At 48.6% G+C, this 18,505-nt stretch overlaps 1 protein-coding gene across 1 annotated transcript in view; it reads right to left on the reverse strand.

The window, feature by feature from the left end:
* Sipa1l3 (signal induced proliferation associated 1 like 3) overlaps positions 1–18,505 on the reverse strand; it is a 226,555-nt gene that overhangs the window by 58,854 nt on the left and 149,196 nt on the right. Inside the window, exons 7-10 of the mRNA XM_026412165.2 lie at positions 17,465–17,568; positions 15,597–15,754; positions 8,305–8,881; positions 3,188–3,462 (exon numbers count right to left, since the gene is read on the reverse strand). Coding sequence (XP_026267950.2) covers positions 3,188–3,462; positions 8,305–8,881; positions 15,597–15,754; positions 17,465–17,568 — 1,114 coding nt within the window. The remainder of the gene's footprint in view (positions 1–3,187; positions 3,463–8,304; positions 8,882–15,596; positions 15,755–17,464; positions 17,569–18,505) is intronic.

An 18,505-nucleotide genomic window follows, 5' to 3' on the forward strand; every position in this document is an offset into this window, starting at 1 on the left:
GGTTGCTAGGGTACCAACTCATCATTCTGAAAACTGCATTTATCCTGCCTTCCCTGTACAACTTACACTAACCAAATGCTTCCTTTTTTTTTTTTTTTTTTTGAGAGAGTGAGAGAGGAGAGAGAGAGAGAGAGAGAGAGAGAGAAAGAGAGAGAGAGAGAGAAAGAGAGAGAGAGAGAGAATTTTCCAACATTTATTTTCTAGTTCTCGGCGGACACAACATCTTTGTTGGTATGTGATGCTGAGGATCGAACCCGGGCCGCACGCATGCCAGGCGAGTACGCTACCGCTTGAGCCACATCCCCAGCCCAAACCAAATGCTTCCTGATGGAAAGTTCTTTTTAGGAGAATCCAGCTGATCAATGAGGAAGGATGACAGAATTGAGACACTGTTCCTCTATGACCTGTAATGAAGTATTGGATCTAGGCAGTGACCACAAAGGGCTGCTGTGCCATGAGGTGGAGGGCTGGGGGATGAAGGAACCCACGGGTCACTCTCTGAAGGATAAAGACTTGCAATGCCTTTTGGTGGAGACACACTGAGGAAGCATGGCGGCTGAGAGGCTTTTAACCCAAACCTGATTGTGCCCCTGTCTGGAACTCTAGTTTGCAGAAAATACCTGTGCTAAAGGGACAAGTTAAAGGGCACCACAGAGAGGCAACCAGCTAAATCCTAGAAGTGGGAAACTATGAGGACAAATGACTTTGTTTCTTCCCAATACAAACTTTGAAGAAAAAAAAAACAAAAATAAATAAACAGAAAAGGGACGCTTACAGAAAAGAACCTTAAGAGAGATATCAGGGCTGGGGATGTGGCTCAAGCGGTAGCGCGCTCGCCTGGCATGCGTGCGGCCCGGGTTCGATCCTCAGCACCACATACCAACAAAGATGTTGTGTCCGCTGAGAACTAAAAAATAAATATTAAAAATTCTCTCTCCTCTCTCACTCTCTCTTTAAAAAAAAAAAAAGAGAGATATCAACCAAGTGCAACAGGAAGATCCTGATCAATAAAACAACTTAAAAAAACATATCTGGACTGAGGCTGTGGCTCAGTGGCAGAGCGCTTGCCTAGCATGTGTGAGGCACTGGGTTCGATTCTCAGCACCACATATAAATACATGAATAAAAGAAAGGTCCATCAACATATAAAAATATTTATATAAAACTATATATTTATGACAATAGGGAAAATTAACAAATATTGGATAGCTGATATTAAGCAATTACTCTTTAACTTCTTAGTAATTAAAAAGATCCTTATTGTGCAAAAATACATTCCAAGGTTTGGACTGTTTTAGATAATATAAGGTGGGGGTGGGGCAGGGGAAAGGATGTAAAGATTATAAAAACAATCAAAAAACTGACCACACATTAATGAGTGTTCAAACTGGGGGCTTAGTACAGTCATCCCTGAGTCTCTGTTGGAGACTGGTTCCAGGATCCCTCTGGGATACCAAAATCTGAGCATCCTCAAGTTCTTTATGTAAAATGGCATAGTATTTGCATCTAATCTCTCTCTCCACACACACACACACACACACACACACACACACACACACACACACAATGTGGTTTGTGTGCATGTATGTGCGAGTGTGCACACGTGTGCACATTAGGGATTAAACCTAGGGCTTTGGGCATGCTGAATTAATTACGTCCCCAGCCCTGACTTCTGCACTTTAAATCATCTTTAGATTACTTATAATACCTAATACAAGGCAAATACTACATAAACAAAATTTTGATCTGCATTTTGTTGAATCTACCAACATGGAACTAGCAGATGCAGAGGGCCCACTGTACACCTTTACTACATTTTAAAAATGAGGGTTAGGGCCGAGCGCAGTGGCGCACGCCTGTAATCCCAGTGGTCAGCAGGCTGAGGCAGGAGGATCATGAGTTCAAAGCCAGCCTCAGCAATGGCGAAGTGCTAGGAAACTCAGTGAAACCCTATCTCTAAATAAAATATGAAACAGGGCTGGGGATGTGGCTCCACTGTTGAGTGCCCCTGAGTTCAATCCCAGTACCAAAAAAGAAAAACAAAAAAGAAAAAAAAAAAAAAGAAAAAAAAAAAGAAAAAGAGAGCTGGGGATATAGCTTAATGCTTGAGTGCTTGCCTAGCATGTGCAAAGCCTTGGTTCAATCCAGTAGGTGCATGCCCATAATCCCAGTGACTCAGGAGGCTGAGGCAAGTTTGAGGCCAGCCTGGGCAAATTAGCAAGACACTGAGCAACTTAGCAAGACCCTGTCTCAAAATACAAAACTAAGGCCTGGGGATATGGCTCAGCATGAAAGCATCCCTGGTTTAATTCCAGCTCTGCAAAACAGAACAAATCAAAGAAACAAACCCTCCTCTGACTTCCCACTGAACCGAGAATAAAACCTAAGGGGGTCCAGAGGCCATGAACCCCACACAATCTGCCCTGCCACCTGTCCTTTTCTCCCAGCTCTCACCCTGGCTCACTCTGCTCCAGCCACCTGCTCCTCCTCATTAGATGGCTGCCTAGGTCATGGAGCCTATCTCAGCCTTCTCTGCCCACCACAAACAGCTATCCTGTCATACTGTAGCCCTTCTGTTGACCATTTTCTTTCTTAAAACTGGTTGCTACCCATCCTGTATCACACTTCTACTTTTTAAAAAAATTTTTTTTAGTTGTCGATAGACCTTTATTTTATTTATTTATATATGATGCTAAGGATTAAACCCAGTGCCTCACACATGCTAGCTAGGTAAGCGCTCTACACTGAGCTACAACCCCAGCCCACACATCTACTTCTTTATTGCCTGCCTTTCCCCAAAGAACACTGAATCCAAGGGAGTGGGTGCTTTACTGTGTCCACCACTGCATCCTGGGTACTGTGAATAGAGCTTGCACATAGTAGGGGCTCAATAAACAAGTGCTGAACAAATGAATGAAGTGTAGTGTGCCCTCGGGCAAGCTGCTTTTCACACTGTGTACTTCACCCAGAAAATGCAATTAATTAATTTAATTAATTAAATGCATCGACTTCCTGGGGCTGCTCCAGAGATTACATATGAATAAAACAAAGAATTTACACTAATAATGGGCACACAAGCATTCACTTCCACCCAGCATCATTATCACTTCCTGAGGAGTCAGGACTTGTCTACTCCTCTCTACCGAAGCCTTGGGCCTTGCGTTAGTCCTCTGGGAGTTGCCCTTACCTTCGGGGAGTGCCATCCTCGAAAGGTGGGATGATGACAACCTTCACGGTGACAGAGGTGCGCAGCAGGTCAATCATCTGGTCGTGGGTCAGTGTGACCACAGCCACCTTGCAGATTTCTACTAGCCGGCTGCCTTGCCGGAGGCCGGCCTGCCAGGCAAACCCATAGTCCTCCACCTCGGCCACTGTCCCATCGTACTTCACATGGAAGCCCAGCTGCCCAAGCCCATTCCGCCGCAGGGTCATGTCCACCGTCTCCCAGCCGTTGGTCATCACCTGTGGGCAACAGGCAGGACTGAGTCTTAACAGTTATTTCCCCTTTGAGATGAAAGGCCAGTCTAACCATCCCACGTGACACCAGGGCACCAGGAGGGTGAGCATCAACTGAGCCAGGTAAGCATCCTCCCACCCAGTACCTGGTTTCTGGAAGGAGATGTGGATGTGCTACTCTGTGCCTTATCACCTCATGGACAGAGCAGTGTTTTGCTGTGTTCGCCAATGTCCCCACCTCTCTCCTTCCTGTGTGGTGAGACTGTACCTCTTGGCCACTGTGGTCAGGTGGGTGAGCTGTGGGTAGAATGGACATGTGCTTGGGGTGGGGCTTTTTTCCCTCAGTGTGAGCCCCTGAACAGGTCCTTTGCCTCTGCAACAGAGACCAGTAAGATTCTAGAGGGTAGTGGCTCTCTGGGAGGTGGGGTCCCAGTATGGGAATAATGTGGAGCAGAGCCCCCAGCCAAATCCAGGATGGACTTGTAGTATGAGCAAGAAATAAACCTTTGTTCTTTTTTAAAAATATTCTTTTTAGTTGTAGATGGACACACAATATCTTTATTTTTATGTGGTGCTGAGGATGGAACCCAGTGCCTCACACATGCCAGGCAGATGCTTTATCACTGAGCTACAGCCCCAGCCCCAGCCCTTTGTTCTTTAAAGCCACTAGTGTCACATCCTGACTGATGCAAAGATCCTACCCGAAGCGGGAGAAGCAACAGACCTGCCACATGGGGACCTTTTCTAGCTCGGGTGCTCACATCATATTCTTGTACTTTGTGATTATCACCAGACCACACAGGGTCTCACCTCCAATCACTCTCTGTTTCACTTGAGTCGAGATTCCCCATGACACCTGTGAAGGCCAGACAGGAGACCCTGCTGAACAGAGCCCGAGGCCCTCTGTGCACCATTAACGGCTCCCTCCTTTTCTTGGAATACAAAAAGATGAACTTCAGAAGCTACTGCTATTAAGCAAATTCTATCAAGATCAGCCTGCCCTCTCCTAAAATTACATTATGGAAAGTGAACAGGTAGTGGTTCAGATTTCCCGTGAGAAGCCACTGCCTGGCTAGAGATCATGCTATTTAATGTAGGTATTAGAGTGCTGGCTTTCACACCCTGCTAACTACCACTTGAGATCCTTCTATGTCACAAAATACTCTGTACATTCATTTTTTTTTTATACATGTCCAGACACAAATATTTCTTGCAATCCAAAATGATCACATTCTTTTTTAAAAAAAATTTCATTGATCATATTATTATTATTTTTTTGATCACTTTCTTGAGTGTGGATAATAAGAGGAGTCTGGGTGGCAACGGATTCACCTGAAAGTGTCACCAAATCTATTTAGGTCCTGATTTACATAGTGAGAATTTGGAAAGTAGTAGACTTATGTATGACCATGCCTCACAAAATAGTATTTATTTTTGCTCATGGTGCCAGGAATAGAACCCACAGCCTCTCGGATGCCTGGTAAGCGCCACACCATTGAGCAACACATCCAGGTCATACTTTGATGCATTTTATTCTTTCTTATCCTACTAATATAAGCCACATGGATGCCCTTATAAGAGAGGCCCAAGAGGGTACCATTTGTGAAAGAGATTGGCTCTCACCAGAATCAAACCTGTTAGCGCCTTGATTTGGGTCTCTCCAGCCTCCAAAGTGTGAGAAGTAAATTCCTGTCTTTTACACATCCAGTCTAAGGTCTTTTGTTAAAGCAGACCAAAGGTACTAAGACAACTATCCTTTACAACTGTTCTCTAGTGGCTGGGGGATGCTCCCAGCCTTCTGCCTGACCAAACAAGGCCCAAGACCTGAACTTCAAACCGGGGTGTCAGTGTGTCACATCTCAGTAAAGTGTGGGAGGCCAACCTTACGGGTGACTGAGTTACACTCCCCAGCTGGGTGCTGAGGCGCTCAGTCACAGAAATGGGTGTGTCTTGCTACAGCCCCATGGGTGAAGCTATGCTCACCTGTTCCTTTGTAATATAACCCCTCGCCCTGTTTAGGATAGAATCTTCCATGGAAGTGCCTTGTGTGTGTCCCCTTCTCTTACTGTGCCCTTGGGTGTGGCCTACCCAGGTGACAGTCAACCTGCTGACAGTGGACATCATGAAGATAGACTCAGCCCCCTGAAACTGACCCCTTGCCTCATGTGAATAGCTTCTCCTCAATGAAAGGGGTCAGCGTGTGCTCTCCTCTCTCTTCCTGAAGACCCTTAAGGTCAGAGGAGCCATCACAGTGACCCCAAAGAAAAAAGGTATTGTGTCTCTTGTGTGGTTATTTTGCGTAGCCCAGTCAGCCCAGATCAACTGGAGTGACCCCGAGTCTTTTAGTCGTGAGAACAGAAACCTGGAAGTAACTGGAGGCAGGAGAGACATGGCTGGAGGAACTTGTTCATTGAGGGCCATGGCTTTGGGGTACACATTTGTATGTGGCAGGTGGAGACCTCTCTCTCTCTGCTTTCTGATGCTTCCTTCCACCACACTCTTCCGCCATGATGTTCTGTCTCACCTCAAGCCCTGAGGAATGGAGCTGGCCTTCTATGGATTAAGACCTCTAAAACCAGAAGCCCTCAAATAAATTTTTCCTTCTCTTCTGTTATTCTGGTTGGGTCTTTAAGTCACAGCAGCAAAATAGCTGACTAAGCAAAAGGCATGGCCACATACAGGGCTGAGTAAGTGTGACACACAGGGGGTCCTTCATGAGCACTGCCTAATCCTGTTACTAGGATGGCCCGAGTCCATGTCTCCGTGTACCAGATGCTGGCCTGGGCACCAAGGACACAGCAGTGAACGGAGAATACGGAAGTCCACGTCCAGTGGCAGAGAGGCAGGCAGAGCGGATGGCCACACCCTCTGGGCCAAGTTGGGAAGGGGGTCTGCATTCTTAAGACAATGAGCCTTTAGTGACACCTGACCATAAGCAGGGAGTGAGCCACAGGGGTATGTATGGAGCAAAGTGTTCCAGTGAGGGGCTGTGGGCAGTACAAAGGTCCCAAGGTGGGACACTTGCCCAGCACATTTGAGAAATAGCACAGGTCTGTGTGGCTGGGTGGAGAGTGATGGGGGCGGACGCCAGAGGAGTCAGCAGGGAGCTGAGCACAAGGAGCCTCATGGGTCAGTGTAAGGACTTTGCCGTTTAGCAAGAGGGAGCTGAGGGTTTGGAGCACAGAAGTGACTGGATCCCTCCAACACCCACACTGCCAACAGATACAGGGAAACACAGCAGGAGACGGCCTCAACCACCCAGGAGACTGGCTGGGCTGGGTGCAGGCTGCGGCGGGGAGCGCGACAGGCTGTGAGGGTGTGGGTCAGAGAGGAGCCAGGCTGATGTCGAGATTTTGACCTCAGCAAACAGAAGGATGGACTTGTCCTTTACTGTGATAGGGAAACCCAGAGGGTGGGAGGGACACCAGTTTGCTCTCAGCCATGCTGTTTCAGGGGTTCTTGGCCCACTGGAGACGCCGAGGAAGCAGACAGAGGGCAGCCATGAGTTTGTGCAGAAGTAGGTTTTAGAGGCAGAGAGACCTGGATTTAGATTCCAGTTCTGCCACCTACTGGCTGTAGGATCTCATGTGAGTATCAAGACCTTCCTGTGCCTAGTTTCCACAATTATCAAGAGGGGACAAAACAGGACCTACACTTGGAGGGTGTGTGTCAAGATTATGTGACATTTGCATGTAGAACACAATACAGAGAAAACGTTCAAAAAACTCCTCCAACTGACCAACCACTACTCTGTGTTTATTGAACACCTACTATGTGCCAGTCCTAGTTTAAGCACGTGAGACCAGCAAGTGGGCAAAGAGACAGAGGCCTCAGTGCCCAGACTCACCTCCTAATGGGGGAAATCTAAACACCAACTGTTATTTCCTATGAAGCAGTGTGAACTGTGAGGTCAGGGAGCTGTGAGCAGGGCTCATCAATCTAACCTGAACATAACGGGAATGCAAAGGCCTAGAAAGGTGAGTTCAGCCACAAGTCACAGTGGCACGGGAGGTCCCTGCCACCAAGTCAGGCAAGTTTGGGCAACAGAACTCATCCACTCAATACAGGTGATTCTCAGTCCCATTTTTCAGTTAGGGAAACTGAAGCATACAGAGGTTAAGTACCTCACTGGAGGTCACACTGCTGGAAAGGTGACAACACCAGGACTTGGAGCCAGGCCTTCGAACTCTAGAACCTGTGCTCCTAGCTGCTGTGCATGCTGCTCTCTAGCTTCAGCTCACCTGACTCGCCACTCTGTCACACCTGCATTGGGGTAACTGCCGCGGGACCCACAGTGGACCTTCTTTCTGAGTACTTCTTGGCACAGAGCTTCAGGCAGCCACTGCCAGCTGGGTACTAACTCATTGCCACTCTGGCTGTGGCCAATGGTCTGAGACTGAGATTCCCACCAAGAGAGCGGGAGTAAGGTTTTTAGTCTTTGTTTTATTTTTTTGACGATGCCTGGGGCTCAAACCCAGGGCCTGTCGTCGAGTGCTCTACCTCGGAGCTACATCACAGCCCCACTTGCTTTTTTTTTTTGCATCTTTGACATAAGCTTCAACTTATATTTTTCCATCAACTCCTAGGGTTAATGAGTATGCCTTTTGTTTTTCCAAGGTGACGACGGCATAGAAAGCCTCAAATCCCTGGCCCAAACTTTCCCCATGAAGAAGCTGGGCTGCAGGACCCACCAGATCCACAGTGTGTAAGTGACAATTCTGGTGCTCCCAGGGCCGATTCACATCAGCCTGACTGACTGGGAGAGGAAAAGTGTTTCAGGGGTTCCCGAGGCCTCTGCCAGCCACACGACACATGCCAGCAACACGCCACTGCTCAGCCCCCTCTTACCTTCAGCCTCTGGACGATTTCCCTTATGTCCTCCACAGAGCCCTCTGTGGACTGGACGAAGATGTGGTCTCCTCGGCCATAGAAGATTTTCAGTGTTGAGGCATCCGGGGTCCAGCCAATGACATCCCCGCAGTAGCAGTTGAACACCACCTCCTTAGTGCGAAGGTCCAGGAGCACCACAAACTCATTGGAAATTCCCAAAATGCAGTCGATTTCCACCCCCTGGGCAAAGTCCTGAGCTGCCACCCGCCAGGCGATAGCCCCCGCACTGTGCTGCTCGGCGCCTGCCCGCGCCTTCGTCTTCTCCTTCTTCTTGGAGGTCAGGGAGATGAGGTTGAACTTGCCGGTGGAGTCGATGGGTGTGTTGGAGACACAGTTTTCAGCCAGGTCCTTGAGGTACTCCTGGCGGGTCCTGGTGGCCATGGTGTGGAACTTGTCGGACTTGTGGGCAGCGTTCTCAGCATTAATCACCTTGGCCAGCAAGAAGTCTCTGAAAACGTCAGATTTGCGGAATGTGGTTCCACTGGGGATGGGGGGGCCGAAAGGAGGAGCATCTTTGGATCGGGTCACAGCCATGCTGGGGAGGAAGAAATCATTTAGATGTGGAAAGGAAAGCACTAAGACTGTCTTTAGAAAGAAAATATATGATAAAAAAATAAAAAAATAGGAGTTTCCTTCTTATGAAGAGAAGTCAGTATCTAATTAATAGATTAGAAACTTAAAGACATGTCTTAGGCCCATACATACATTTTTACTGTTGATATAGTATGCGTTTGAACATCTACCAAGACTGAAGGACGGTTTCACAAGAACTATTCAAGTTCAGTTATATTTGTTTTATATACATATAAACTGTATATTTGTTTCATATGCATATAAACTGAAGTTTGGAATAAAATTCTTTTCATCCTCTCCACCTTTTCAAGAAGGAAATGCCCACCCCTCCACCCCCATTCTCGGCCTGGGCATGTGACCTGATTTAGTCAATGGCTTTCAAAAAAGGCTTGAACTGGGCTGGGGATGTGGCTCAGCGGTATCGCGCTCGCCTGGCATGCGTGCGGCCCGGGTTCGATCCTCAGCACCACATACCAACAAAGATGTTGTGTCCGCCGAGAACTAAAAAATAAATGCTGAAATTCTCTCTCTCTCTCTCTTAAAAAAAAAAAAAAAAAAAAAAAGAGATGGTGTGTCTGCCGAGAACTAAAAAAAAAAAAAGGCTTGAACTGTGTGTGGGGTCAGGGGAGAAGCTACCATCCTGTGCTCCTGCCATTGCCACAAGATAGATAGCCCCCAGCCAGCCTATTGGTCTCAGAAGGAGAGGAAGACCTGGGGCCAACCTGGAGCCAAGTCCAGTCAGATCCAAACTGAGCTGCAAGTGCACGAGCCAAAAAGAAATGGTTGGAGCTGCGGAGCTGCGGAGTTGCAGGGTGGGTGGGTACCCAGGCTCACTGTACAGCAGCTGACCGATACGGAATATTTATGTGACTTGGTTCTTTTAAACACTCGTGTCACACTAGTATAATCTGTAAACCATCTCAACAAAGGTTATTTTGAAAATTGACTGTAACAGTAAGTTACAGTCTCTTCTTTGGTTTTGACAGAGATGCCGTTGTGATAGAAGTCAGATAGCAACTTGGGAAATGATCTAAAAACCTGCTCACCAAAACTCTTGATCCCCATCACCCACTATGCTAATCACAGAGACGGGGAGGAAACCTGGAGACAGGGCTGGAGGAGAGGCCCATTCTTTCCTCACCAGGGCCCCAGGTAGGGGCCTCCAGGCTGCCACAACAGGGGGGAGGAAACCGTGGTCATCTCCTGCCTGTAAGACCTCAAGGGTATGCAGAGGTTGGCAGGGATTAAGGACAGAGTGGAGAAACAGGGACCAGCCAGGCTCCCCAGGTGGAAGTGGCCCTCAGCTGGGAGCAGGGGGAGATTTGTTCAGAGTCAAGTTTAGAGACTTAATGAATATCTTGGATGTGACATTCTAGTGATTAAATGGAGTTAATCCTCAGCGGTCTGTGGGTAGACAATTTCTAAAAGTCAGCAGAAAGGTCAAGGCATCTGCCAGGGTCTTCATGTGAGGGAGGTGGCTCTCATATACAGTGACAGGAGCTGATAGAAGGGAACAAGTGATGAGTTAATTAAGTTTTCCTTAAAGTACAACATGCATTAGTTTTGTCCTCTATGGATGCCTCAGTTTGTGGGTACTAAGTTCCTACTCTTCCTCCTTAGGATACTTTTTAAATAAAGGGATTATAGACTGGAAAACATTCCATGCAAACCAAACACGATGTAATGCTTATTCAGGTTTGGCTAATTCCCTGTCCCCTGCCCTCGGCACTGGGACAGTGCAATGTGCATCCATCTGTCTGACGAGTGCTTTCTGGATGCCTCTCTGTTGGGTGCTGGGGATGCAGTGTTCCTGCCTTCCCAGAGCTTTAACTTTAGGAGGAGAAACATATTAACCAAGCACATACACGAACTTATACAAAGGAAGTTTACCACGACAGAACAGAAGTACCTGATTTGGACAGGGGGGGATTCTGGGAAGGCTTTTCTGAGAAAGTGACAAGCTGAGGGCTGCCAACAGAGGGCAGGGCATGTGCTGCGACTGGGTAGGAAAGGGCACATAAAGGGTGGAATGAGCCCGAGGGGGTCAGAGCCTAGACAGCGAGGAGGAGGAGGCTGGGAAGGTCACCAGGGGCCGGACCACACGGGGCCCTGGTGGTGTGTCCCACTTTCCATCTGCCCTGCTCTGGAAGGAAGATGTTTAAAGTGTGCATCTCCTGGTTTCCCCTGACCTCTGGTTTCTAACTGAGCTTGGCCAATGCAGGAGATGGGAAGGTGGAGGAGAGGTTGGAGTACAGCCACGTACCACGTCATGACATCTGGGGCAATGAGGGGCCACACATGATGGCAGCCCCATAAAACTGTACTTCCCAGCTATGTGCATGTACAAATATGGCACGGCAAATCCCACTGTTATGAGTAATTATGATGTCCAATAAAAATTTAGAGAGAACACACACACAAAGATGATATGGCCTGTGACATCACAGCCACCTCAATTTGTGTAAGACATCCTACCATGTCTGCATAATGAGAAATCAGTCAAAGATGCATTTCCCTTACATAAAGGACCCTTTCCTACAGCCACAGCTCTTACCAGCTTCCAGAAACTTCTGTCATCCTCATCAAGCCTGGGAGGTAGGGTAATGGCTCCCGGATGTTGCTTGTTCCAGGAAGCCTCCCCTTCCCACAGTGATTCCCCTAACCCACCCACACTTCTGTTATCTGTTCACGAATTTCTTTCACCTAAATTCCTGAAGGTGGGGTCAGGGGGTAGGGGGTGCCTCTGCTTCTTGTGGGATCCCTGCTGGATGCAGGTGCTGGCCAATTATGATAACAGGCTGGTGACCTGCAAAGATCACTGTGACTGCCTCACGTAGAACAGAACAAGTGCAGGAGGCCCGCAAAGACGCAACCACAGAGCTGAGTGTGGTGGTGCACACCCGTGACCCCAGCTACTCAGGAGGCTGAGGCAGGAAGATCTCAAGTTCAAGGATAACCAGTACAACTTAGTGAGATCCTGTCTCAAAATAAAAAGGGCTAGTAGAACACTTATCTGGCATGTAAAGGCCCTGGGATTGATCTCCAGCCTGCTTAAAAAAAAAAAAAAAAAAAAAGACAGACAGGCAGGCAGGCAGGCAGGCAGACAGACAGACAGACACACACACACACACACACACACACACACACACACACATACACTAGAGCGCAAAAGCGAGAGTGAGAGACTACACACTTGCCACTGCTTGACCCTGGCAGATTAGCCAATGCCCTGGCTCTCTACCTCCACTGCTTACTGGTGTCCCTTTGTACTCTAGGAGTACATGGGCAGGTACCACCCTGGACTTAGCATATTAACTAGCACCAGTACAGGTGCTTGATATTTTAACATAATAACTGAGACTTGTACAGACAGAGAAGAAAAAGATCTCTCCCAATGTGGAGCGGTGTGCGCTCAATGTTTCCTGAAAATGACCTTTACCGGTGCACATGTTCTTCAAAGGCCATGCAAACCAGGCAGGCCTTCCTCTGTGAGAACTTTTGTGGGCATGAACTTGCCACCAGGCCAGGGGATGGATGAGCCGACCGAATTTGCCAATCCCTTGACCCTGCTAATCCCTCGAGTCTAGTCCATGGTGTGGTCTAATTGTGATTCACAGATGGGAAGAGCTTTGCAGCTTCATTCGGCACTTGGCTGCTTAGTGACAGATTCTGGCTTTTCTCATAGTCCTGATTCACGATTTTAAGAATTGTGAAACTGTAGCTGTTGAAGGTTTCTGGACAGCCAGAATGGCTGGTCCCTCGCTTTCCAGCAGAGGGACAGGGCTATTTACACTCCACAGGGTGCAGGCAAGAAGCGAGTGCCACTCAGCAACAGCACACTTGAAAGAAAGGGTAACAACTCATCACAAGATCGGGAGATGGTGGGACCACCAGGCTGCCCGATCCCTACAGCTCAGCAAGTATTTCTAGAACATTCACCGTGATTTTTTTTTTGGTACTAGGAATACCAAAAAATATATACATGAAAAGAAATTATCTATCTATATATCTATCTATCTCTGAATGTCCTGAACTCAGGACATTCAGCCACTGAGCCATATCCCCAACTCTTTCATTTAATTCTGAAACAGGGTCTCACTAAGTTGCTGAGACTGGCCTAGAAGTTGTGATTCTCCTGCCTCGGCTTCCCTAGTCACTGAGATTACAGGTGTGTGCCACTGCACCCAGTCACTTCAATGACTGAGCCAGACATTAATCTAGCCAGCCCTCTGGGGTCTACTGTGTGCTAAGTGCCATGTCATGATAGGTACAGGAAGGTAAATATGTCATGGGTTATTTTGGAGGGAGGCAGGAGCCACATCAGTTGTTTTTATGCTGTGACAAGTGCTGTTGTAGAAACATGTCTGGCAAGAGTACAGAGTGGGCAGCACCCACTGGAGGGTGGCAGAGGTGTGTATGGCGGAGTCTTGAAGGACAACCAGGAATTGCATGAAGGGGGAGGCGGGGCGGAGAGGGCAGAGGGCAGGTCAGGCTGGTGCCCCAGGCTCCCTCCCACAGGGGAGACACAGGCTCCGGGAGGGGCAGCTTTGGCTGTATCTTAACAGCTTCTTTCTTTAAAAATAAAGAAGAGGGAGAGATGAAACAAATTAAGGCAAAATGTTAACATCTGTTAAATCTGGTGGTGGGCACATGGAACATTATTTTCTGCACTTTTCAGAATGTTTAAAATATTACATAATAAATGCTTTTTTTTTTTTTTTTTTTTAAGGGCTGGGGGTGGAACCCAGGGCTTTGTGTGTGCTAGGCAAGTGCTCTACTCTTGAGCTACACCCCAGGCCCTAATAAAAATATTTTCAAGTAAGTTAAAAAGAAAGAAAGAAAGAAACCTTTGTGCAACAGATAGAAGTCAGCTGGAAATGAGCAGAGGCTGGCCTGAAGACACGCGAGGTGGGGGACAGGTGACTGGGAGAAGCCAGGAAGGAGGGAGGGCAGAGTGGGGAGGAAGGGAGAAGGGGAGAAGGGCCACCAGACCAAGCTAATCACCATCTCTGATGCACAAGGCTGCCTCCTCTGTGTGTGATCCTCTCCTATCTCCCCTCACCGGGGCCACCTCTTAGCTAACTAGCACAATAATACCTCTAAACCCTGGCATCATCCACCTGACCTCTGCTGCACGCAGAACCCAAGGTGATGGTGCTCTGCGGCTGTTGTTGTACGTCCTGGGAACAAATGAACTGGGAGAGAGGAAATTTCAGGCCTCAGATGTCCTAGTTAGGTGGCCCTGCCACACAGCGTGTTGGCTCCCAGCAGCCACTGGGCAGCACACCCAGCAGTCGTTCTCATCAATGAGCCAGGCACACAGGCATGCCCAGTTCACAAAAGAAACTGGTAAATTCTGGTGATTGCACCAAGACTATCAGTGCACATGTGCACACACCCGAGACCCAGCACTTCCATTTTAGGAGTTTATCCTGCAGCTGCACACTTGGTTATGGGTGCAACAGGTGCAGAAACAACTGCTGGCGCCAGGAAGCAACCCCAGTGCCCGTCAACGGACAGTGCGTCCATGCAATGGGATGTTCAGCATCATGAAGGAGTAAGAGCTCAAAGATGTTGGGTTAAAAAAAAAGACAGGACATGGAGCAGTGTGCACAGCCTGCTTCCAATTATGTTTAAAAGGTGGAAAAGAAATTTACATTTATTTGCTGTGTGCGTGAAGCATCAGGAGACCCAAGCGGGGGCTCACCTGGCCACCTCTGTGCAGGGAACGGGTTGAATGGGAGACTGTTATCTGCACACCCTCTTGCATCTTTTAAATTTGAAATCACTCTCAAAAAATGGCAAGTAGCACACCTTGCCCTGTTCCAAGTCTCCCAGGCTCACGCTGACAGCTTGGGCCTGGTTACTGAGTGCATGTTTTCCAAGGACCACAGCTGCCCTCCTGTTCACTCCCCGAGGGCACTGGTGCCATGGAGGACACAGAACAAGGACATAGAATAGGTTTGAGGCCTACCTGTCCATTTGTGATTTAAACCCCTCAACTCTACCGCCCAAGTGGCAACTACCTTTGTAGGGGTCAGCCTGCCCTGTCCCCTTCCTTCTGTCCCCAGATTTTCCATTAGGCCATCATTCCTGGGCCTCTGTTCTTGCAGCCTGGTGCCCGGCCTGGTTGACCATTTGGCTCTAGGAAAGACGCCTGTCTCCAGACAGGTCAGTGGCCTTCATTATGGGGCTTCTGCTCCACTCCTGAAAAGGAAGAGCTCTTGCTGCCAGACCTGCAGCTGGGGGGTGCCGAGCTGAGAGCAGCCAGAGCAAAGATGCCGCGCAGGAGGTGCAATGCCCAGCTGGGCTTCCCCGCATCATTTTTAGAGCCAACACACACAACTGCTTCTTTGTGCTCAGCCAGGCCAAGTGGGTTTTCTGTCATCTGCAGCAAAAGATCCCAGGTCTCTGGAGATATGCTGTACCTCTACATATGGCAGAGGTCAGGTGTAATCCCTGCTGGCTTCTTCATCGGAACTGCGGATCGTACCCCTGGGGGCCAGAATCCTCTGAGGTGGTGTGGGAAGGTGGACAGAGCCCCTACTGGGCAGCTACCAAGCAGCACAGGAGATGGCTGGCCTGGCCGGGCTGTCCACCCTCTCTGCGTGCCGCCTGCTGCTGGTGACTAGCCCCAGTGTTCAGTGGGCGTGGACAGCGGGGACGGTGGCACGTACCTGTAGCAGACATTCTCCGTACAGGGGTTGTGGACGCGGACGATGATGAAGACATGCTGGAAGTGTGAGCGGATGTTCTTGGGGGTGAAAGGTAGTGCTCCAGGCTCCTGGAAGATGATCGTCACAATGTCGTTCCCTATGTGCCTCTTCCTCAGCAGCTGGTAAACAGGCATCGGAAGGGAGAAAGGAAACGTCACCGGCTGGATCAAGGGGTCCTGCCCGGACCATCACAGGAGCTCCCTGTTCCTGCTGCACCCGTGGCTGGTTCCCACATGCAGCAAGAGGGAGCCTGTGAGCACCTGAATCAGGTCCTGTCCCTGTCCTGCTCAGAGGACCATCGTTCACCCTCCTTTTTTTTTTTTTTTTTGAGAGAGAATTTTTAAATATTTATTTATTTTCTTTTAGTTTTCGGCGAACACAACATCTTTGTTGGTATGTGGTGCTGAGGATCGAACCTGGGCCGCACGCATGCCAAGCGAGCGCGCTACCGCTTGAGCCACATCCCCAGCCCTCGTTCACCCTCCTTTACTGATGAAAAAACAGGCTCACAAGGTTAAGTGACTTGTCCTATGTCACCCAACGATGGAGAGCGAGAGCCAGAATTCCATCCACTGCTGTTGAACTCTACCAGTCAAGCTTTCCCCACTAGGTCCCCAGAGACCCGGGAGCAGGCACTACCCTCCCTGGGCTGGCCCTTTCTCAAGGACCACAAGACATGGTGCCACCGCTCAGACCATTTGACACAGGAGGGACCAAGGCTCAGAAAGAAGACATCACTTACCAAGGTCATGCACAACTAGCAAGTGTCAAAGACAAAACTAAGGTCTAATTGCAAGACAAATGCTCTTTACAGTTAAGGTAATCTCGCAGTCAATGATACGTGACCACTTCTGGTCTGGAAAACCTATGATGTCACTTGTACCATCAGGAAAAAAATGCACATTTTCTAAGTTCTCAGCACTCTGTGGGGCTTCTGTTCACTAGAAATTAGAAATTTGCTCCCCAGGCGCAGTCCACGTGGTGTGTCCAGGAGAGGAGCTGGCAGCACTGGTGGCCTCCTGGCAGTTGGTGTCTGCTGTCGGTGCCCACCTGGTACCCCTTCTTCTCCCTTTAGTCACCCATTCCCTCTGGGAAGTCAGCTGACCTCTGCCTGGTCTCAGGTTGAGCGGACCCCACCCACTCTCCAGGACGGGCACCTCGGGCTTGGCCTGTTGGTTCATTCCATCCCCATCACAGGCCCAGAGCCTGGGCAGGTGAATGGTTTAGCGAGATTCAGCCCTGAAATGTTCCTGGGACAACTGGAAGGAACAAATCTCTTTCCTGTGGCATGGCTAAGAAGATGGGATAGAGCTAGGGCTGCTAGGGGGCATCTTTGCCACTACTCAGGAAAATTCATGAATAAAGTCACTACAAAGAAAAGCAGGGGTGAGAAATGAGAGGATTCCTAAGACTCTCTGAGCCCCTGGATTCAGCAATATGTAAAGCCAGCCTTCTCCCTCAGTTACATAACCCAGTAAGTCCCACTTTTTGTTCTTATGCCAGTTTGGTTTGAGTTGGCAGGAAAAATAATGCTAATTTGCTCTTTTTTCTCATGAGGCCAGTGATAACTCAAGAGACCCTGGAGGAGTGGGGATAGGTAGAAGCAGGCAGGGAAGCCAGGAACAGCAGAAGAACTGGTGTCAACCAGACTTCACACCTGGCTTAGCCTGTAGCTCCCAGATGAAGTGACCATGAGACTGAGGGGCTCTGAGGCCAATGGCCTCCCTCTGATGGCCCCAGGAGAGCCAGTGCTGGGTGGGAAGCCAGCCAGTGGTCCCCGGCAGGGAGAATGCCCTGAACCCAACTGTTCACCAAATGGAAATACTGACCTGCTGCCTGTTGTTGGGGGTGTAAGGGAGCAGGGTAGAGACGTGGAACATGATCTCGTAGTCCTGGTACGTCGTGTAGAGGGAGTGGGTTCCCGTGGAGTCGGCTGGGACAGAAACATGAGTTAGTACCACATTTCCAAAGCCTCTGGGTTTTTGCCATATCCCACGTACCATCTGTGCTAGTTTTTAACTTGATGCTTTTACTTAAATCCATTCTTTAAAATAAATTAAAATAAAAAGGAAACCTCCCGCTATACACCCACCAGACTGATGGAAATTAAAAAGTCTGACAATACCAAGGGTTGGTGAGGATGTGGACAAACTGGAACCCTTGGTGTGGCAGGTTAGGTGTATAAATTGGTGCAACCATACTGGAAAACCTTTTAGCAATTTCTCTTAAACCTGATGGTAGGCTTAACTGACAGCCCAGAGCTTTGTCTCTCCTAGGACAGAGCTTTGAGCATTTAGGCACACATTCCCTTTGATGTGGGTACAAGAATCTTTAAACATCAGTCAAAAAGAATGGATCAACACACTGTGGTTTATATATACTGTGGAAAAATATACAGCCAGGAAAAAGAACAAGGCACAGGTGCAACATGGGTGAAATCCTATGAGTATAAGATTGCGTGAGAAACACCAGACACAAAGGAACACACATTATGGTTCTGTTCATGGTTCCATGCAACAGCAGGCCAGACAAGTTATATTGTTTAGGGATGCATACAAAAGGAGCAAAGCTAAGGAAAGCAAGAAATGATTATCACGCGAGTCAGGATATTGGTTATCTCTAACAGGAGGGGGGGTTATGATTGGGGAGAGGCATACCTGGTTATTGACCCCATGTTTCACAGGGGGAAACTGAGGCACAAAGAGGTCACACTGCAATGAGTGGTGGAGTCTGGATCAGAATTCAGGTTAGCTGACTCCAGATCTGATTTTTTTTTCTTTTTGAGATGGGTCTTACTATTGCCCAGGCTGGTACTGAACTCCTCGTACTCATCGGGGCTCCTATTTCAGCCTCCCCAGTAGTTGGGTCTA

This window comes from Urocitellus parryii, chromosome 15 (assembly GCF_045843805.1).
Source record: "Urocitellus parryii isolate mUroPar1 chromosome 15, mUroPar1.hap1, whole genome shotgun sequence".
NCBI lineage: Eukaryota > Metazoa > Chordata > Mammalia > Rodentia > Sciuridae > Urocitellus > Urocitellus parryii.